Raw genomic sequence first — 23,061 nt, 5'->3', positions numbered from 1 at the left:
GTCAGAGGCCTTAGAAAGTATTTCCGCGAGTTTCATCACAGACGCTCCCATTGCGTTTTTTTTTTTTTTTGACGGGCGTGGTCGATGGCTTAGCTGCTATGGCGTTCTGCTTGCTAACCACGAGGTCACAGGTTCGATGTTTGGCAACGGCGGTCGCATTCTGATGAGGGCGGCATGCAAACAGGATCATCCACCTTGCTTTAAAGAACTTTAATTAAGGAACTCCAGCTGTTCGAAGTTAAGCGTGCGGTTCCCACTATTTGTCGTCTCTCTTAGCTACTGAGTTGTCTTAGAACGTTAAAACACCATATTATTTTTTTTCTTCTGTATACCACTCAGAAAAACATCGTCCCACGACAACGAGAACCAAAATCTGGGTCTTTCGTTTGGCATCTATTATGAGCACTACAGCATCTCCTCACTACCACGAATACAACAGAAACAAAACGTGTTATTCATCAGCGTTATTATCTCTATTAAGAAATGTCAGCACACAACACCTTGCATTCCTTTAAACGGGTTGGACGAGATCAACCAGGCATATCCATTCCCAGTATGCGAAGCACTTGAGGCAACCTTCAATTTATCCGGGTGGAAACAAACACCAGGTGGGTGCGCCCTAACTCGGACTAGAATGCGGAAAGTTGACTATAATACGGTGCTTACACGAAGATGCTCGAAGAAAAAAGTAGCGCTATGATGATGCCTAAATTTCGTTTAACGACCCTTAAGCAGTGAATATAGCATCAACAGACGAGGACGCCCGAACGGAATGTGTCCTGTTCTTCCACCTGTGATATTGATCGGCGCTTTTGATAGAGTGACAATGTCGTGATGAACTCGTTTCCCCCCACCAAGATATACCACAACAATCTGGTACTAAACGACAACTATTGGCTTTCCTTTCTAGATTCCATCCCGGACTGATCAAACATATCCGCAAAGTTGCTTTGTCGGCTTGTCGTACAAAGCTGCACTACGATTCTTTTTTTTTTTTTGCCCCCGCACGTGCATCGACTAAAACCACATTCCCGCCCCACTCACGCCTATACACATCAAATTTCAAGACCACTTTTACCGAGCCAACAGTTAAATCTTACGTGTTATCGTTCTGCATTTTATTATTTCTTTATTGGTTCTACCTCTCTTTTCTGAAGTGCCTACTTGCCTTTAAAGTACGAGTAATTAATGAATGAGTAGAAAAAACATAAACGTTTTCCCCTCACAGGCCGCACTGCGTGATGCCGGACCAGTAGGCTCCCATGGTGACTGTGCCGACGGCGATCAGCCAGATGATCACGAAGCTCCAGTCCAGGGCCGTGGCGCGCGTGAACAGCTTGGCCATCACGGTGCTGTTCGCGTGCTTCTCCTCATAGCGCTGGGAGAGAGAGTGTGTGTGTGTTTTGTAGGCGGAGAAAACAATGAACCGGAAAGTGCATGGCAGCAGACGCCGCAATCACCACAGCAGTGACGCCACACGAATAATTGTGACGATTTGCTGAATATGAAACTAAGCGTTGACGCAACATGTACCCTGAAATTGTTTACCGAGCCAAAACATGTAACTAGCAGGTTTAAGTGTGTACTGCGAAACAAGGCTTATTCTCCGTGCGAAGAGTTTATATATATATATATACAGGGTGTTTCAGCGAATCAAAATTTATGTAAGGGTGCCTGTGGCAGATGGTCCAATTCTAATTAATGCGCTGGTCTACTCAAAGAGGCGGACATTACTTTTGCACAAGCAATTGAAATGCATAATCGAATCATTAACCATAATTCACTAATTAGGTTTTTAACTAATTACCTGATGGCCCATATTGCAATTTGCAAATTGTAGCCCGGGAGTTCGCAAGGCGGATTCACTTGGAATTCATTCTCAGGATGACACCAGTTTCGACATATTAATTCCCGAACTTTGCGGAGAAATGCATTGGCGTTCCAGTTAATTTTGCGGTTGATTGCATAAAGCGACGTTTTGTTAAGATACTGACTGTGCGTGCGTGCGTGTGTGTGTGTGTGTGTGTGCGTGTGCGTGTGCGTGTGCGTGTGCGTGTGCGTGTGCGTGTGCGTGTGTGTGTGTGTGTGTGTGTGTGTGTGTGTTTCATGTACCTAATACTTCTCTTATACATTCTTCATTGCTGTAATGCAGGCCCTGTACATACCCAGGTGCTTCTGCGAAAACCTTAAGCAATTGTTAAATATTGCCTGTGGCAGGTGGCACAATTTCAGTCTTTGAGCTGGTCTACTCGAAGAAGCCGGCATTATTTGCACGAGAAACCGAAATGCATAATCTAGTAATTAATAAAATTTCAATAAATAGGCTTTTTAACAAATTACCTTACGGCACATATAGCAATTCAAAATTGTAACCGCCGAGTTCGCAAGGTGGATCCACTTGGAACAAATTCTAAGAATTGCACCAGTTATGAGATATTATATTCCCCGAACTTTAGGAACAAATATATTGGCGGTCCAGTTACTTTTGTGCTTCAATGCATAAAACGGCAGATGATCAAGATGATGATGAGGAGAAGGATGCGCCAAACGGCTTTTTCCTAAAGAAGTGGAGTGACAGTGCATTTTTTACCGTAAGTTTGATGGCCCATATCAGGAAAATGGTGTCATCAACGGATTTCGCTTCAAGTGGATATTCCGTGCAGTCTCACCGGCTACAGTTCGTAAATTACAATATGTGCTTTAAGGTAATTATTTAACAGTTAGTGATTTTCTTTGTTAGTGGAATACGCATTTCCGTTTCTCGTGCAAGTAATGTTTGCGTCAACGTGAAGACCAACTCAAGGACTAGAATTATGCTGTCTGCCACAGGTTATTTTCAAAAATTACCTAAGCTATTTTCAGGAAGGCCCAGTATATCTGACCGATGCAATCAATGCAATAACCTGTGTTAACTTGTTATGTGACTAATAACGCACATTTTTAAGTAAATGGTTGTGTTTGCATTGTGTTGCACGATCCTTTCTTTTATATACGCATATAGGTAGAAACTTGTACTTCTGCTGATCGCTTATATCAGAAGAAATGTTTTCTTTCTTGCTTATCTTTTTTTTTGTGCCACTCGACTAGACCCCGCGTTTCTGTACGTTGTATGCGTGATACTAATGAATGTATGCACTGTGCCCGTCACTTTGCTGAGCGCTTGTAGCCTCTGCCTTACGAGAGGGACCAGCAATTTCAATTTTGCTTGCTCAGGGGATTGTGAGCCATGGCTGATGATAATTTTTGTACCACTGGACCGGACGACGCGTTCCTTTCAAGGCCACCGGGGGGGATGAGCCACTTAAGGCTATCGCCTTTATAAATAGCATGCGCATCGAAATAATGCTTGAAATGTGAGCACAACACAGGGTAGTGCTGAGTTCTATGTGGCAGCGCTGGCGCGCGTTAGCCGTGCGTGCGTGCGTGTGTGCTTCAAAATTTGGATGATTCCCGTAGACCTACGCACTTTCCCATGAAATTTGGAGCCCGATTTGTGCTGCAAAATACAGCACCGCCCTGTCGTACCATGCGCCTAGGCGAGTGGAATCTAATTAGACATCGTCTGCGTATTTGCGTGTCATTGGTTATTTTGCGAAAAATGAAGATCCCAGTAGAACACCCTTCTTTTCTTAAGCTCTCACACACTATTTAGGGGCGCTGCTCATTGCTATCTCAAATTCCTGCACTTTCGAACGCGTTAAGGCTATTATGACTGCACTTGTCGCTAATTACCGAAATTCCTGAATCCGAAGTTAGGGTTTCTTAGAGTTATGCCAACAGGCGAAAAAAAGCTTGCACAATATAATCATCATCATCAGCAGCAGCCTATATTTATGTCCACTGCAGGACGAAGGCCTCTCCCTGCGATCTCCAATTACCCCTGTCTTGCGCTAGGGTATTCCAACTTGCGCCTGCGAATTTTCTAACTTCATCATTCCACCTGGTTTTCTGCCGTCCTCGACTGCGCTTCCTTTCTCTTGGTATCCATTCTCTAACCCTAATGGTCCAGTGGTTATCCATCCTACGCATTACATGGCCTGCCATTTCTTCCGCCTAATGTCAACTAGAACAGCGGCTATCCCGTTTGTTCTCCGATCCACACCGCTCTCTTCTTGTCTCTTAACGTTACTCCTAAGATTTTTCGTTCCATTGCTCTTTGTGCGGTCCTTAACTTATTCTCGAGCTTCTTTGTTAACCTCCAAGTTTCTGCCCCATATGTTAGCACCGGTAGAATGCAATGCTTGTATACTTTTCTTTTCAACGACAGTGGTAAGCTCCCAGTCAGGATTTGGCAATGCCTGCCGTATGCACTCCAACTCAATTTTATTCTTCTGTAAATTTCTTTCTCGTGATCAGGGTCCCCTGTTAGTAACTGACCTAGATAAACTTCTTCTTCTTTCTGGGGTTTTACGTGCCAAAACCAGTTCTGATTATGAGGCACGCCGTAGTGGAGAGCTCCGGAATAATTTTGACCACCTGGAGTTCTTTAACGTGCACTACAACACAAGCACACGGGCGTTTTTGCATTTCGCCTCCATCGAAATGCGGCCACCACGGCCGGGATTCGATCCCGCGATCTCGTGCTCAGCAGCGCAACGCCTTAGCTGACTGAGCCACCCCGGCGGGTGACCTAGATAAACGTACTCCTTTACAGAATATAGAGGCTGACTGGCGATCCTGAATTCTTGTTCCCTTGCCAGGCTATTGAACATTATCTTTGTCTTCTGCATATTAATCTTCAACCTAATTCTTATACTTTCTCAATTAAGGTCCTGAATCATTTGTTGTAATTCGTCTCCATTGTTGCTGAATAGGACAATGTCATCTGATAATACTCGTACGCAAAACAAGCTTAATATTTTAGCTTTTAGCGCACAAAAGACACAGGGACAGAACAGACCGACGTAGACGAAACGCTTCCTTCCAAGAATCGTTTAACAAGCATCCCACATACATACAGGTGAGACAACCAGCTCGTGCAAGCGCATTTGCATAATTGATAAATCATGACATGAAGTATGAGATATGTAAAAACAACAATTGATAATAAAACTAAGATAAGAAAGTGTGAAGTTGCAAAATTATTATATTAGCCTTTACAGCCATCACCCCCCAAACGCTCTTTGCGAGTACTTATGACAAACCAACTTTTTTTAGGGAAAGGGTAAAACGTGAAGGCGAAAGCCTGCCAGCTGTGGAAGACGTCGACGACCAACGCGCGAGCCGTGACACGAGAGCATCTCTGGGACCACGTGACGTGCGCAATCAGGCACGCACTAGGCACACCTTTAGTAAACTAGAACCGTGGAGCAGCCGTGACTTCAGGGAAGCGTGATCGTCCCGTACCGCGGAGGGCCGGGTTGGGTTCCCACCCAGACCCAAGAATGTACCAAATTTTCTTTCAAAGCCACTATAGTTTACTTTGTTTACAGGAACCTCCCTGAGAAATGTGACGTCTATCCGAGCATTTTTGACGTGCTTTTCTTACTCTCCTGCGGCGTCGGCCATTTTTCGGCACGGCGCAATTTTGCCAAGGTAACCGTCATCATAGAAAGCCTTAAGTTAATCACACGCAAAGAGCGGCTCGGCGGGAATAGCAGCAAAGACTAAACTCGTAATCTTGCAACTTCACACTTTCTTACCTTGATTTATTATCCATTCTTCTTTTCATATAGTATTTCGCACTTCATGTCATGATTTATGAATTGTACAAATGCACGTGCACAAATTTGTCACTATCTCAACTTGATTTTGTCCTAATTTGTCTGGTATATATTTCTTGATTCATGTTATGATTTATCAAATTGGAGAACTGCGCGTGCGCAAACTGGTTGTCTGTCTGCTGTATATACCTAGATGTGATGCATGTCAAAATAAACTATTGTAGGAAGTGACGGCTTCGTCTACGTCCGTCCGCACTGTCGCTGTCTTTTTCCGAGTTAAATGCTAAAATGGAATACCAGCATGCCCAAACCGATAGTTTTCTGTTAAGCTCCATAGTATTTATTGTACATAACGGGAACTACCACGGTGAAGTCTTACTTACCGCAATTTTGCGTCCTGTCGAGTTCTTGGCGAAAGCGACCATAATGTCCAGCTTCTTTATGTAGGTGCTGGTCTCCATTATCTGAAAAGAAGAGGCAGAAAACCTAGCCTTCTGCACGTGACAGTGGGCCCGAGAAGTTACACTTTGCCGTTGTAGTTCTCCATAGCATTGTCCAAGTTACATGCAGGTTTAAACAATGGAGAAGCTGCAGAGTGTAACGTCACAAAAAAGTGGCGGTGCTAGCGTGACATTTCGTCGGGCAAAAAAAAAAAAACAACTGAACAAATGTGAACTGTACTCGTCTGAATTTTCTCGGCAAGCAAGATAACTATAGACGTGGCCAAGTTTTCAAACACGTTTGTTGCCTAATGCTACTGATCAAAAATGCGAGACGGAGGAGGAAATAAGTGCATATTGATTTGTATATTTTTATGTTTTGTTTGTTTTTCTTTTGCCTGCACCATCCACTTTCATTTGGAGGCAGGCAATTTGTCAGTTTCCTTATAACAAACACGAACGGCTAATGGACGCTATTCATTAGTGCCCTGGCCGTTTTCCCGTGTACACTGCTTCTTCTCACTGTACCTTCAAAGCATCAGCTGATTTTTTTTTTACTTTTAACCATAGTATGTTATAAATATTTTGGGAGAGGCAGCCGTCGTCAAGGAAGGTTCTTGTACGTAAAGATAGTACGTCGTGATAGGTGTAGCCGCAAGTGGTAGGCATACCCGGGTGGCTCTATGCCCATTACAGCGCCGTCGGCGCACACGTACACGAATGCCTCAGACGGCGCTGATTAAAGAACAGATGACTTGCCAGTTTAGCTTATTTACTTCGTCAGTACTTATGTGGTCTTCCGGCGACAACATCGCGGGTCAGTCGCGTCACTTACATGAGCCATACACCTTTACCTGAGATCTATAATATTTCCCCCCAACATTTGCCTAAAGAAAAGCACTGCCCTGCAATGCACTGTGAACACCTACAGTCGAAGAAAGAAACAAAGCATAGATGTAACATAATGCAGCACACTTATGCGAATAAACAAGTGCAACCTAATATAGTACAGTGGAATACGAATGGAATACAAAATGAACCTTTAAAGGGAGAGGCGCGGGTCAAAAAACGGCTATTTTCATTAAAGAAATAGGTTCTGTGTTTTTAGTTGTTTCAGCAACATTGATCTCTCTATTTCACATATGAAGAAATCAGAGCCAGAAATGACCGGGAAAAGTATAATAAACTCGGTTAAAGCACTCGAGGTGGCAAGAAAAGGCACAGATATGACACATTTTCAAGCGCGCGATGCGTCAAACCGCGGTGTCGCACGCCATTGGGCTCATGCAAGGTGGTAGGCCTAAGCTTTTTCTCTCTAAGGTTAGCTTTGCCGCATCACAATCTCCCCGGCAAGTAATAATAATAATTAACAGAAGTAAACAACTTTTATAACTTTCTATCGCATTTTTCTCAACTTCATATTTTGGGCAAAACAAGGCGTTTGTGTACAACATTTTATGTACTTACTGGGTCCAATCAAGACCACATTTGATGGGCGTAATTTTTATGATATGTAGAATGCACTTGTCTAGGATTTAATGCAATCACTTTATTTTTTAAGGATGAACATTTTTCATGTACTCGGGCTCCAGCCACTGAATATGAAGCACCTGATACGAAATTCTCTTAAAATGTTGTCTGTAAAGGGAATCACGTTATCTTGCTTATTAGCACTCAGTGGAGTGTTAGGGTTAAGAAAAATAATTTTGCACTGCTTCTCACCTATGCATGGCACTTAGGACATGAAAGCATCGAGATATCCTAAAACTAAAAGTAGATTTCGAATGAAGAGATCAAGCTCTATAACTGGTAGAATTTTCATTCGCCCAGCATCATTATTTAAAAAGAAATGTTTCTGAGGAGCATCTCCCCTTAAAGAGAAGAGTTCACGCCGTGGTTTCGTTCGTACTTCCGCATCTGTATATATTGTCAAAGCTATCTGAAGGAGTAGAGCTTTACTGTCGGCGTATGCTGGAGTGCATGCTCTTTGTGGTTACATATACGTACAATGTTTCATTCAATCGTCGGTGTGATCGCAAGAAGCAGCGCTGGTAATCGTCCAACGTCTTCTCCAGGTACGTCCTACGTTACTTTGTATGCCTCAGATGAAGGCAAGAGTCTGGTCTGACGAATTTTCAGTGATATTGGGAGCACCTAGATAGATTCTATATTGATGACAATGAAGCAGTTCAGATAAAATTTCAATTCGTCCACAGGGAGGTTAATAGACATTTTAAATTGGTTTTATAATTAATTAAGAGCAATATCCTTCGCGCCAGGCGTAGGTTAGAGCACGTGCCGTGGCATTTAGTCAAAAAGACCATAGATTGGTTAACTTCCGCCTACGTGGCTGAGGGATCTGCCACTTCAAAGCTTATAATTTCGTTCAGTACAGCGCAGTACGCATGTGACGCATGCGCAGTGCAAAGAGAAAAACGCAATAATGACGCATACGTAACCTTCACACACACAGCGCTAAATCTCTCTAACATGCTCGTCCCTGCTCACTCGGGTGCTCAGTGAAATCATTCGTGCATTGCCCGGTGCATCTCCATAATCAAAGGTTCGACGAAAGTTCGTCTGGTCAGGCACGTTAATGAAGGGAATCACGGTCACTGACCAAGACTGATGAAAAATCCGACGCTTCGGAACCGCGTACGGGTTCCTTGTTCACCGAGTTGGACAGGAAATCGTCGGAACTTATGTAGCCAGCACGTGAGGTAACGAACGTGCGTAAATGGCAGGCATAGTCCCTGCTGTCCGGTTCATCGTAGCTGGCGTCGATTCAATGATTGGCGATTCCAGCAGCCGCCGGGACGACAGGTTCTTTTTTTTTTCCTTTGGCAACAACAGTGGCATTGTCCCTGTCAATCTTGTGACTATGTTCCTGCGCATGCTCGGCAATGGCGTTCGTCGTGTGACTTTATTTCTTACTTCACGTTTATGGTCCTTGAGGCGTCTGGAGAACTTCCCTGTTTCGCCAATATATACTTGGTGGCAATCAGCACACGGTATCTTATACACGACTCCTGGGAATGATTCAACAGGTAACCTGTCTTTCAGCATTCATTAGCTGGTTCCGGAGCTTCATGCGTATAAATTAGCCATTTATCAAGCGCTCGTCGCGCGCAATATGAGGTTATGGATCTTCTTCGCTAAGATTCAAAGCAGCAGCATCGAAGATACCCGACTTACACGGAAGCCGAAATAACGTTTTGACGTTTCAAGCGACACCGATTGATCGGTAATCACACGCGCATCGGGTTTGCCGCCAACGTTCGTTCTTCAGTGACTGGGGAAAACCGGTGGCATTCGGTAGTGGAGAGAATGTACCTCTGGGCGAGCACGAATTAATCATTCAGCTAACCGAGTCGAGTGCCACGAAACGGGCACAGCGTTTTCGCTTTTGCTGCTTAGGTTTTGCTTTTGCTGCTTAGCTTTTGCTTTTGCTGTCTCTGCAGATGTATGAACGGATGTGCTGTAACAACTACACCCATTCCCGAGATTGTATACTCACCGGTCGCTTCTCGTTGTAAGACATGACAATGGCTGCCGCCTTGACACTCTTGGCCTTCTGAATGATGTCGTCGTTGGAGGTGTTGTCGCAGCGCTCCATGAGCACCACCTTGCCCTCGAAACTACGCCGCTCGTAGTCGCACTCGGTGTCGTTCATCACGTTAAGCAGAGGCAGGTACTCCTGCGAAGCCCAGGCAAAGATCTGTACAGAACTTGACTCGCCAGCCCTTTTGTAGAATCAATGAAAAACTCTGCATTGCCGCTATCTATGGCTCCCCTTCCTCGGATCCTTCCGACCAGGGGTTTATCCAGAATTTCGATTTGCGGATGGTGGTACCAGAACGCGGGGGGGGGGGGGGGGGGGGGGAGGTTCAAGGGGCTCGCGCTCTTTCTACCACGTTGTTTGCTTTAATTAAGGCGGAAGGCTTTTTTCTTTTCGGCAAATGGCGACGGAATAGCTGCTAATTAGCAGAAGTACACTAATTAACCTTTTAGGCAGGCATATTAAACCACGTGTTGCAAGGGAGTTCGTCCTTGTTGGTGCATGTCGAGCTAATGTTGCGCAAAAAATACGACAACGAAGGTGCAGACAGGCGGGCAGAGACAGGCCGGCACGAATGAACGCTCTTTATATAAGGCTAAAATGTGTGCCTCGTTTTGCGAGATTATTTAATTCAGTACTCTCTTTAAACACCCATGCCATTTTGGCACGTTTGAAAATTGCAACATAAGGGACAGCGTTTGGAGTTTTGATTTGATTGAACAAATTTTATTCTTTTTTTTATGCAGAACAAAGTGAAACAAGTCCTTAATCTAGAAGTCTTGATAGAAAAAAGTGCAGACGTTTTCAAAACAAAGTACAATATTATTTTGCACCAGAAAAAAAAACTAATCACAATAGACACGGCGCAGCCATATACCTTAAACAACACAAATAAAATATAACTAAGAACATAAAGTGTATAAGCGCATACACGTACCTCTGTTCATATTAACACCACTGTACTCACAATGTTCAGTGATGTATATATAGCCACTTCTTATAACTCCCGCTTTTCTGGCCGAATTACCCCCTCCCTCCATTCCCGTTATTCACCTCGGTTTTCCAGTACATCCGAATCGTCTTTCCTTCTTCCTGCTTGTGCTCCCAAGGTTGCACGTGTTATTTAAAGCCTAGAAGCTACCGAACCTGGATTACAAAAAGCTCCTCCCTAGCCCTTGTTGTGACCATATGTTCAACCCCTGCTTCAAAACTGGCGTCTCTGCACATAAATTCATATTGGCATAACTGTTTTAAAAAATGGTGACCCACGGAACATCGAAAATTATAGGCCAATATATGTGCTTCCATTCCTCGATAACGTATTGGAAAATCTAACTGAACTAAGGTTATCTAAGCTGTTAAGTAAGATTAATATGCTCTCTTCCTGTCATTTTGAGTTTAGAGCAGGTACTTCTACTGATACAGCGATCGCTTGCTTTACTAACAAAATTGGATCATTTATTGATATTGGCAAGTTCGCAGGATCTCTTTTTGTTGAGTTCTCAAAAGCATTCTACATCATTGATAATCTAATCCTCTTTTTAATTTTTTTGGAAATTAGAGTATTATGCCATAACTGGTTCTGCATTGACACTTTTGCAGAGCACTCTCCTTTATGTAGTTTCTATTAATCACTATACATTATAATCCTGCCTCTATTAACCGAGGTGTTCCACGAGGTCTGATATTAGGCGCTTCATTATATTTCACATGCATTATTGACTTACGAATTCGCCCTAAATATTATTTCTGTTTATGCGAATCACACGACTATGTTGTCTCATCTTTCCGATTCTGTAGCTCTCTTTCTAACCTACAAACTTGCTTCACCTCTCTCCAAGAGTGGTGCCACTGTAATAGATCTGTTTTTGCATACGAAACTAGCTTCCTGCTTTTCTATTCACCATAAAAAATTGCAAACTATTCCCTGCCTTGGTGTCAACTTTATAGCCATTTCTTTAAATGATCATACATCCTTTCTAGGAGTTATAGTTGACACCCATTTGAAGTTTCACCACCATATCACTTCCATTTGTAACAATATTTCCTAAGGCATTAGGGCATTGTTAAAATCGAGAATGTGTTTTGGCATAAGCACCCTTATTGCTCTACATTATGCATTCATCTACAGTCACCAAGTTACTGCATTATATCTTGGGGAACTTATATAATCTGTTCATTTGGCTTTTCAAGAAACTGCAAAAGCAAGCAACGCGATTATCACTCACTCATCCCAATTTCATCGAACTAAATATTTTTTCTTTCTCTGACCTATATACTTACAGTATTTGCATAAGAGTTTCATCTCATATTTATAATCGAAATATTTCCGGCTTTCATGTTACCTAATTCCAATCGAACTAGATTTCGTTCGTAATAACATTCGGCTGCCTAAGATACATATTAATTATGGGTAAATTAGCGTTGTTTTTATTGATTTCATCATGAAATACACTTACAGCTGAACTGAAGGAAATAAAAACTATACATGTGTGTGAGCGAAAGTTAAAAATGTGCTTATTTGTTCTTTAACCGCTGTGTACCACTAAATTTGTTAACTCTGTGTACTTCACAATGATTTTCTAGTCAACTAGTAAAAATTTTTATGCTGGTTTTCTTATTTTTAGATATTTTCTCTGGTTTTTCTACGCTCGTTATACTATTTTTTATTGTAACAACATAGGAGGTCCCGTCTGCAGTTTGTGACCTTGGTTGGGATTTCCGTCTGCATATTTCCCTATGTATCGCTTCTGTTCTATCGCTTATTGAGCGCGAAATGAAGACAAAGACCAAGGTAAAAACAATTAAAGAAAAAAAAGCTAACTTGCATCTACTTACACACATTGTCGACCAAGAAAGAACTGCCTATTCTTCATTTCACGCGCAATAATATTTTCAGTGTCTTTCAATGTATAGCATTTTCTAATTACTCGTTCTCCCAGACTGCAGTGTTTTTGGAAATAAGCAGTGCCGCAATCAATCTCGATGCACATTTTCTCAATTTTGAGCGTATAGTAATATCAACTGAAAAGACTCGCGAGACGCAACGAGCGCGTCACGAATGCGTACGAAGATACGAATTTTTTTTTATCACTAGCTCTGATATAGTCTGCACAAGCCATCGCACTCAGCGAATGCCTGACTACACCGCAGGGCATATAAATGACGACGAGGAACAGCTGGTTCCGAGCTGCGCCAGCGAGTGCTGCGTGTCTCTCGTGACTCAACCACGTTCAGTTCCACCAGCGCAAAATGCCAGAACGTGCGTACGCTTCTGTCCGGGTCCACGTTACAGAATGGCGGGCTCTCAGCATGATCTTGGAGCAGCCCAAAAACCCATACAATCCCTCGCGAGCTCAAAGCTCGCTCAGGAATTTATGTCAGAGCCAGTCGCCATTCGAGGCGCCTAGCCGCGGTGACCACTCACAGCGTCAGCTTCCCGCTTGGCGATGTCCTTGATGGCGGGCACGTACAACACGCAGTAAGCCTCGGCGTCGGACCCGTCCGACGCCTTCACCAGGAGCACCGAGCTCACCACGGGATTGGCACCGTGCGCCGGGTGCTGCGTCATGACAAACAATTGAATATAGGAATCAATGAGTAAGCAACTAAATGATCATGACCAAGAAGAGTGCAGCTGCTATGTTATTGTCGCACGTACAGGTAAAGTCAAAAGTTTACGAGACGCATCTTCCGTAAAAAAAGTCGAATGTTAACCCAGACTTAGCTTGCGGACAGTAAAGAAGTATACAACACAATGATATCGCATACGTACAATGCGTTTTTACAGGCCAGTAAAGTGGCCTTCCCTTGAATTCTACTCCAATTGCTCGAGCGCGCTAAAAAAAGAATAATAAAAAACGTGAGTGGCCGTGTTCTGCAATCTTTTTTTTTTAATCTTCTCTATTCCAATTCTGCAATCAGCCCTCAATGATTGCTCAAAAAATTTTCGGGCCAGCCCCACTTCGTCTGTATGTCACGCGACGTCACTAAAACCGCGACAGCTCCTCATCTGATATGACGTGTACACACTGATTATCCATGAATAGACTGAACAAAATAAAAAAATTTGCGTAGCTTGCACTGGAGGCGCAATGCGGACAGCGGAGCTGATGGGTGCCGAGCTGGTCCTGGCTTTTGGGATAGGCTAAGCACTACCTAATCATCCCAAGAATTTTCCGAAATTTATTGATTATTGATCAATTATTGATTACCAATTGATTGGCTATCGATTGGCTATCGATGACTAACTAAAGTTAAGAATACCCAATCATGCTTAGCTAGACTTATCCAGACTCAGCTTTGCTAGTTCACAGGGGTATGCGCCATTGCGCTTGGACCCTTTCGGCACTACCGCCAGGATCGGCCCACATTTTCAGTTAACGCGCCACGGGCTTACGGCCGGCTTAAACAGCTCTGCTGTTGAAATACTTATTTCTGATTCGACGCCTTTTCGCCATTGGCCCTATGCCATTGGTCAAAAGTCTGTCAAGCGACGTCCCAAAACCGCGAAAACTCACCGCGTCAAAGTGACGTCTACGCGTTAAAGATGCATTAATATGCGGAACAAAACTGAAAAGTTTTCTGAATAGCCACGGACTGCCCCATTCCGAAAGGAATAGAAGATCGCTGCCCGCCGATCGCTCAGGCACTGGCTACTCGCACCTGCCGGTGTGCATATTTATTTGCGTATAATAAACCTTTTTGCGTGGCAGTGAAACGTTATCGAGCCCTTTCGACACGTATACGACGACATCGCTCTGCCAACTCTTCCTTGATGAGTATCCGTTTTAGCGGCATTCTTCACCTTCCGTTGCACGCCACCGCGATTTTCGGACAGCGACCACAAGTTAAGTAAGAGGAAGCGGACCAATCGGAGGCGCTGGTACCCCCCCTCTTCATCCGGTTATCAATTTTCACTGCGCTGGCTCGGCCACATCGACACCCTCTCCACTTGAGCGAGCTCTTCGCCTCTTGTCAACCAATTAGACAACAAAAACCGCTTAATGTAAGCAAATGTTATTCGTTTTGAAAGCCAACGAAGGTGACCTCCTGTAAACGAGGAGAGCGTTTGATTGGGCTGTTCAGACAGCGCTGCGGGTCGCCGCCTGATGCTTGCGTCGGCGGTTACGTAAATTTGACGTCAGAAGATCGGAATAAAAACGGATTGGGGAATAGTTTGACGTTATAAGGTCCCTAATTCAATTTCTGAAGCCGCTGTAGCGTCTCGAATTATGCTCATCCGGCGCACTGACTTCGCTGCGGTTCTTTAGCGACGCAGCTGTTTCAGCAATATCAACACGTTTGAAATGGGCCGACCTCGATGCGACCAAGGGCTGCGACGCGGTCGCGACCGTGGGAACGCCGTCTCACCGTCTCATCGGCGGCAAAAGTTGGCCTTGATTTTGCGGTGCCTCGCGATGCGGAAAATATGTGCATATACACGGAATCTCACTTGCAAAACAAAGGTTATGCGACCAACGTTTCTCTCTCTGTAGTTGCGCGCGCTAGTTTCGGAAGCAGCACTGCTTAAGGCAGTACGCAAAGCTCATTAAAGTACATCTGTCAAGTGCTAAATAAGTATACAGTGCAAAACTACTGTGCCGCTTTGATCATACTTTTTGATGCAGAAGTTGCGCAGTGTTGTCGATTGAAGAAACGCTTCCCGAAGCGCAAACAAAACAGAACCACGGTGTCAACTGGTACAGTTTGTCTACCTGTAATTTTTAAACGTCGATTCTTGCGCCAGAAGAAATAATACTAACGAGGCCCCAATTACGGCGACGATAACTCAAAATTAGGCCTATGATCTGTTTCTTAAATTTCGTTCACCCCAAATTTCAGTAGAAATGGCGTCACTGTACATATTTAATTTTTAAGTGTGCCAGTGGTGTCCACTACCACGTGACCGCCTCCCCCGACTTCCGTGACGTGAATAGTTTCCTGCTTCACGTCCGAAGTAAAGTTGCAACGTCGAGCTCGTTTTCCAATTGGTCCCACTAGAAAGTTAATTAGTTTGTTCCACTCTGAAATAACAGAGGCTCCACAGAGTAATTCTGCGTCGACTGCTATCGAATAAAGAAATAAAAACAAGATAAAACGCTTGGCTAAACTGAATGCACCGAACAGTTTTTTCTCCAGCCTTTGCCTTTCAGCGCCACAATAATTATTTCAACACACGCTTTATTATTTCACGTATATGTAAGACGCATATTCCTTCAAGTTGCTCGTTTCCGATGTTTGACGTCATCTGCTTTCGTACAGAGCAAACCGACGAGCATTGCGAGCCAATACAACAATCTCAACGAAGATGGCTCAGTGTTCTTATACCGAGGAGCCACGTAATTAGCTCGCTAACGTTCCCATAATTGAAAATACGCAAGCTGTGCGGCTGCATATTGTACTTCAGTGCCAGCACTCATCTACGCGACGACGTCGACGAAAGCAAATCGGCAAAAAAGCAACTTGTTTCGCGATGTTGCGCCCATAAAGTGCACTGAGCAATGGCTTCCCGGTCGTGGGAGCATCGCTGTGCGAAGGAACGACGTTCCTATTGAAAGCCAGAGCTCTGCTCGTCAAATCCACTACTACGAGAACCGTTGGTTCCAGGCAGCCTACTCACAGTGACGAAGGCAGCGACTAGCGCCTGTATGCAGATGGAAACCAGGATGCCACTTGTCGTCATTCTTTCCTATACCCAGTGAGCGCTTGCAGGGATATTTCGGAGGGAAGGCGGAACAGTCGCTGCTGCCTTTGCCGAGAAGTCCTTCTTCTGTGGCGATGGCCCGACAGAATGCTAGCACGCGCGGCACGTGTTAATTGTGATGATCCTCAGCTATGGCACGTACGTTAAAAGAAGAAGACGATAATTATCATGATTATGCCTAAAGAACCTCTAATGTAGTGAATATGACATGGACCGGGTGGTATAATGGTGACGAAAACATTCATGACAATGCGAACGAATCCAATCGTACAAAATAAAATACTGCGTAATACAGCAACGAGCCCTGTATAAACGAGAAAGAATTAAAAAAAACATTAAAAATGTGCTTTGAGCTCACGGTTTTTACATATTGTTGCAGGAGGAAAGCAGGCCCACGAGTGTAGAAGAAAGTATATTTACAAGCGATGTATATGGCGTTCAGGCAACGGCCAGAGTCTTTGTCTTCCTTGTCTTGTCTTGTTTCCTAAACTTTGGCGCATACCCACTTCATCTCGTTAGTGATCCCTTCTTCTTCTTTCTCTTCACCGTAACAGTACGTTCTTGCTAATTGAGCTTTATAATTTTATGAAAGAGGAAAAAATCGCGGAAATGTGGTGTAGAATGGTGAAAATAGGGAAACATTCACGAAAAAAGAAATTATTCATGACACAATGGCCTTCTAACAATCGGTGTTTCGCATTCACAAAAGTTATTTTCGTCAATAAAGGTCCAGACACAGGCGACGTTGTTTCACTTTGTAGACACCTCGTCGGCATCTGCTGGACAAAAAGGGGAATAGCCTAATTATATCTAATTATTTGTGTGCAACATCAGCCCACCCGGTCGCTCTCACACATAGTTATACGCGCGGCCTTAACCAGGTCTAATGCAAATAATTTACGCGCTAATAATACTGCCACATGAGTATGATGCAACGCGAGAACATTTGGGATGCATGCTACATTCTTAGACAGATCTCCCGCAAGGCATTCGCATTGAATAAAAGGGTTTTGCTGCCGACAGGCCTAGCGGTGAAGTTGCCATCGTTTAGTAACTGCATCATAATGTCACGTAGTAGTGACGCTGAAGAAAACAGTCGTAAAACTGTGTACGACGAAACTGGTTGTTTATTGGGCGAACCTGTGCCCACAAAAGCAAGGTACACTCAAAGCACAACGATAGCGGCGAACACAGTCGGCGATCGTCGAAAATCTGATCAGCGGCGAAACGCGTCGGCTTTTATACCTGAGTCATCGAAGGTTCCAGATTAATCCCTGATGCCCGCGTGTCTTCCAGAAAGTTCTAGACAATTCGCGTCGCTCATGCAATCAGATTACATGGGCGTCGGTGACCACAGACGACGGATAGAAGCATTGATAACGTCCGAGAAGCTTCCAATGCAGGCGCGTCCTGCGCCGAGCGATAACGTTTAACATTTGTCAGCCAATGTTGAAAGCGGCTACCGGTGAAAGATAAACATGTGTACGTGTCAATACCCTCCCCTTAAAAAGCATCGTCCCGATGCTACAAACAAACACGAAAGCGAAAACAAAACCATGCGTAATAAACAAAATAACAAAAAACAATAACAAAGTAACAAAGTACCTAAGTTTGTCAGCGGGCGTAGAAAGGCTTAAGACGCACCACGTGGATGACTTCAGGTCGTGCCCGGCGCCGCTGTGATTGCGAAATGCCGTCTGGCACGACCTCATAGTCCAGTGCGCCAATACGTCGGGTGATCTTATATGGTCCGAAATAGCGACGTAACAGCTTCTCGCTAAGTCCTCGTCGGCGTATCGGAGTCCAGACCCAAACACGGTCACCGGGCTGGTACTCGACGTAGCGTCGTCGAAGGTTGTAGTGTCGGCTGTCGGTCCTCTGCTGGTTCTTGATGCGCAGTCGGGCGAGCTGTCGACCTTCTTCGGCACGCTGCAAATAAGTGGCAACGTCGAGATTTTCTTCGTCAGCGACGTCTGGTAGCATGGCGTCAAGCGTCGTTGCCGGGTTCCTTCCGTAGACCAGGTTGAACGGCGCCATGTGCGTCGTTTCTTGCACGGCCGTGTTGTATGCGAAGGTCACGTACGGAAGGATGGCATCCCACGTCTTGTGTTCGACGTCGACGTACATTGCCAGCATGTCGGCGATGGTCTTATTTAGGCGCTCGGTGAGGCCATTCGTCTGCGGGTGGTAGGCGGTGGTGCGGCGATGGCTTGTCTGGCTGTACCGCAGGATGGCTTGAGTTAGTTCTGCCGTAAAGGCCGTGCCTCTGTCGGTGATGAGGACTTCTGGGGCACCGTGACGCAGGAGGATGTTCTCAACGAAGAATCGGGCTACCTCGGCGGCACTGCCTTTGGGCAAGGCTTTTGTTTCGGCGTAGCGGGTGAGGTAGTCCGTAGCGACGACGATCCATTTATTTCCGGACGTCGACGTCGGAAAAGGCCCCAGTAAGTCCATCCCGATCTGCTGGAACGGTCGGCGAGGTGGCTCGATTGGCTGTAGAAGTCCGGCTGGCCTTGTCGGCGGTGTTTTGCGTCGCTGACAGTCTCGGCATGTCCTTACGTAATGGGCGACGTCGGCAGAGAGGCGAGGCCAGTAGTATTTTTCTTGTATCCTCGCGAGAGTGCGTGAAAAACCGAGATGTCCAGCCGTTGGGTCGTCATGGAGAGCTTGCAGAACCTCTGGACGCAATGCTGAGGGTACCACGAGGAGGTAGTTGGCTCGGAGAGGCGAGAAGTTCTTCTTTAGGAGAATGTCGTTTTGCAAGAAAAACGACGCCAATCCTCGCCTGAACACCTTCGGCACAATGACGGTCTTGCCTTCCAGGTAGTCTACAAGGCTCCTTAGTTCCGGGTCGGCTCGCTGTTGTTCGGCGAATTCGTCGGCACTGATTGGTCCCAAGAAAGTGTCGTCATCCTGGTCGTCCTGTGGCGGCGGTTCGACGGGGGCGCGAGACAAGCAGTCGGCGTCAGAGTGCTTTCGCCCGGACTTGTAAACGACGGTGATGTCGAATTCTTGAAGTCTCAGACTCCATCGTGCGAGGCGACCTGAAGGATCCTTCAAGTTAGCTAGCCAACACAAGGCGTGGTGGTCGCTCACAACTTTAAAGGGCCTGCCATAGAGGTAGGGACGAAACTTTGATGTAGCCCAGATGATGGCGAGGCACTCCTTTTCTGTTGTGGAATAATTTGCTTCCGCCTTCGATAGCGACCGGCTAGCGTAACTTACAACCCTTTCTAGTCCATCAGTCCTCTGCACAAGCACGGCGCCGAGTCCGACGCTGCTTGCGTCGGTGTGGACTTCGGTATCGGCGTTTTCGTCGAAATGCGCAAGTACTGGCGGCGATTGCAGGCGTCGCTTCAGTTCTTCAAATGCTTCGAGTTGCGGCGTCTCCCACTTGAACTCGACGTCGGCCTTCGTGAGATACGTCAGTGGCTCTGCGATCCGTGAAAAATCCTTGACGAAGCGCCTGTAATAGGCGCACAGTCCAAGAAATCTACGCACTGCCTTCTTGTCAGCGGGCAGAGGAAAGTTGGAGATGGCCGCAGTTTTCTGAGGGTCGGGGCGCACTCCAGACTTGTTGATGACGTGGCCTAAAAACAAGAGCTCCTCATACGCGAAGTGGCACTTTTCTGGCTTTAACGTGAGTCCGGAGGTTTTGATTGCTTGAAGAACTGTTTCAAGGCGCCGCAGGTGTTCTTCGAAGCTTGAGGCAAACACAACGACGTCGTCCAAATAGACGAGGCAAGTCTGCCACTTCAAGCCTGCCAGTACTGTATCCATGACGCGTTGGAAAGTCGCAGGTGCCGAGCAAAGACCAAACGGCATGACCTTGAACTCAAACAGTCCGTCTGGTGTTATAAAGGCCGTCTTCTCCCGATCCCTCTCGTCGACTTCGATTTGCCAGTAGCCGGTTTTGAGGTCCATCGACGAAAAATACTTTGCATTGTACAGTCGATCCAAGGCGTCGTCAATCCGTGGGAGGGGGTATACGTCCTTCTTCGTGACCTTGTTGAGGCGACGATAATCGACGCAGAAACGTAGGGTTCCATCCTTCTTCTTCACTAACACCACGGGGGACGCCCACGGACTCTTGGACGGCTGGATGATGTCGTCGCGTAGCATTTCGTCAACTTGTCGCCTTATGGCCTCGCGTTCGCGCGCCGAAACTCGGTACGGGCTCTGACGCAATGGGCGGGCATTTTCGTCGGTTATGATGCGGTGCTTGGCGACAGGGGTTTGTCGAACTTTTGACGACGACGAGAAGCAATCCTTGTATTGCAGGAGCAGAGCTTTTAGTCGTTCTTTCTTATGCCTGGGAAGGTTCTGATTGACGTCGAAAGTTGGTTCAGGTATTATAGTCGTCGTTGCGGGTGCACTGGAATCCGTGAAGGCGAAAGCACTGCTGGCTTGTACTATTTCGTCGATGTAGGCGACCGTGGTGCCTTTGTTAATGTGCTTGTATTCGGGGCTGAAGTTCGTGAGCATCACCGTTGCTTTCCCTGCACGTAGCTCAGCTATGCCTCTAGCGACGCAAATTTCACGGTCGAGCAGTAAGTGATGATCGCCCTCAATGACGCCCTCCATGTCTGCAGGCACTTCGGTGCCGACGGAAATCATTACGCTGGAGCGAGGCGGAACGGTGACTTGTTCTTCAAGCACATTCAAGGCATGGTAACTTATGCTTGTATGCGGTGGTATCGCGTTGTGCGTTGAAAGCGTTATCGACTTGGACCTTAAGTCGATGACTGCACCGTGTTGATTTAGAAAGTCCATGCCTAGGATGACATCCCTGGAGCAGTGCTGCAGGATTACGAAGCTCGCCGGGTAAGTGCGGTTGTTTACCGTGACTCGCGCTGTGCAGATTCCAGTCGGCGTTATTAGGTGGCCTCCCGCTGTCCGGATATCGGGTCCTTGCCAGGCTGTTTTCGCCTTCTTCAACTTGGCGGCGAACGGGCCACTGAAGACGGAATAGTCGGCTCCAGTGTCGACGAGAGCGGTGACGTTATGGCCATCGATGAGCACGTCTAGATCGGTAGACCGGCGTCTGGCGTTGCGGTTAATTCGTGGCGTCGGATCACGGCTGCGTCGGCTTGCTCTGCTTCTGCTACGTCGCGTCGGAAGGTCTTCTTTCGGCGGCGAAGTGTTGTCAAGGCTGTTGCTAGGCGGCGTACTGATATCTCGTCGTGATGAATCGCGAATCGTCGTCGTCGGCGGCGTCGGAGGATCTTCGGCATTGCGTCGTACAGCAACCGCACCTCCATCGGTTGCTGCCTTTAGTTTCCCGGATAGGGGCTCACGGACCGGCCCCGGGCTGGGCCAGTGTATGGTCGGCGCTGCGGCGACAGGTAACGTCCTGGTGACGGCGAGCGTGAGGGTCGTCGTGGTTGCCACTGGGCTCCGGTGAGGTAGTCGGCGATGTCACGTGGCCGCTCGCCAAGCTGTGGACGCGGCGCGTTGACGGCGAACCCTCGTAGGCCCATCTCGCGGTATGGGCATCGGCGGTAGACATGACCAGCTTCCCCGCAGTGATAGCAGAGCGGGCGGTGGTCGGGGGCGCGCCAAATGTCCGTCTTTCTCGGGTAGCTGCGCTGGGTGACGGGCGGGCGTGCTGGCTGCGGCGGCGGCGGTGGGCGACGGAACTGCGGCGTTACTTGGCCCTGGTGCGAGCGTGAAGGAGGGCCTTGACGACGGGCAACGGCGGCGTAAGTCAGCGCTTCCGGCTGGGGTTGCGGCGATTGCGGCTGCACATCAGGAACTCCAAGTGAGCGCTGAACTTCTTCTTTGACGACGGCGGCGATAGATGCCACTTGAGGCTGCGACCTGGGTAAGAGCTTCTGCAGCTCCTCGCGAACGACTGCTCTGATGGTCTCGCGCAGGTCGTCGGCGCCTAGAGCTTGAGCATCGGCGTAGTTGGTCAGGGCACGGCGGTTGTATTGCCTGGCGCGCATTTCAAGCGTCTTCTCGATCGTTGTGGCCTCGGAAAGAAATTCGGCGACAGTCTTGGGCGGGTTGCGCATCAATCCGGTGAATAGTTGCTCTTTGACACCCCGCATCAAGAACCGAACTTTCTTTTCTTCAGACATGTCGGGGTCGGCGTGGCGGAAGAGACGAGACATCTCCTCCGTGAAGATCGCGATGTTCTCGTTCGGCAATTGCACCCTGGTTTCTAAGAGAACCTCTGCCCTCTCCTTTCGTACGACACTCGTGAAGGTCCTCACGAAGTTTTCACGAAAAAGGTCCCACGTAACCAGGGTGGTCTCTCTGTTCTCAAACCAGGTCCGAGCAGCGTCATCCAACGAAAAATAGACATGGCGTAGCTTGTCGTCGTCGCTCCATTTGTTGAACGTCGCGATCCGCTCGTATGTCTCCAGCCAGGTTTCAGGGTCTTCAGCCGATGATCCACGGAAGGTCGGGGGCTCCCGAGGTTGTTGCAGCAGGATGGGGGACGCTGGGGCTGCCATTGGGGTCGTTGACTTGGCCTTGATCGCTGTGGTCTTCTCGGGAAGAAGTCCGTACTCCGGCAGAAGTCCTTGCTGCCTACGGCTAGCTCGCTGGTCCTTGGTGACGTTGGCGTTGTCCTCCGGTTTCGGGTTTGGATCGCGGCTTTGCGGGGGCGTTCGCTGCATGAACGCACTAGCACCTCCACCAGATGTCACGTAGTAGTGACGCTGAAGAAAACAGTCGTAAAACTGT

General features: G+C 46.8%; 1 protein-coding gene across 1 annotated transcript; it reads right to left on the bottom strand.

Annotated features, from left to right (window-relative positions):
- Positions 1-1,222: 1,222 nt before the first annotated feature.
- On the bottom strand, positions 1,223-16,347 carry LOC119444756 (signal peptide peptidase-like 2B). The gene is made up of 5 exons (XM_049664731.1): positions 16,285-16,347; positions 13,090-13,224; positions 9,621-9,800; positions 6,047-6,127; positions 1,223-1,378 (listed from the first exon to the last, which is right to left on the bottom strand). Exons 1-5 carry the CDS (start codon positions 16,345-16,347, stop codon positions 1,223-1,225), a joined length of 615 nt encoding a protein of 204 aa, XP_049520688.1.
- Between the last annotated feature and the right edge of the window lie 6,714 nt (positions 16,348-23,061).

This window comes from Dermacentor silvarum, chromosome 3 (genome assembly GCF_013339745.2).
Source record: "Dermacentor silvarum isolate Dsil-2018 chromosome 3, BIME_Dsil_1.4, whole genome shotgun sequence".
In the NCBI taxonomy this organism is placed as follows: domain Eukaryota; kingdom Metazoa; phylum Arthropoda; class Arachnida; order Ixodida; family Ixodidae; genus Dermacentor; species Dermacentor silvarum.
The sequence above is the reverse complement of the archived record's forward strand: the minus strand, read 5'-3'. Positions and strand labels throughout refer to the sequence as shown.

Bases quoted from the DNA above. Each gene is read 5' to 3' on its own strand.
- LOC119444756 (XM_049664731.1), bottom strand. From the start codon at position 16,347: ATGACGACAAGTGGCATCCTGGTTTCCATCTGCATACAGGCGCTAGTC. The intron at 6,128-9,620 runs GTGAGTATACAA...TCTTCTTTTCAG, and splicing joins CTTACAACGAGAAGCGACCG to ATAATGGAGACCAGCACCTA. The intron at 1,379-6,046 runs GTAAGTAAGACT...TCTCTCTCCCAG, and splicing joins CGACAGGACGCAAAATTGCG to CGCTATGAGGAGAAGCACGC.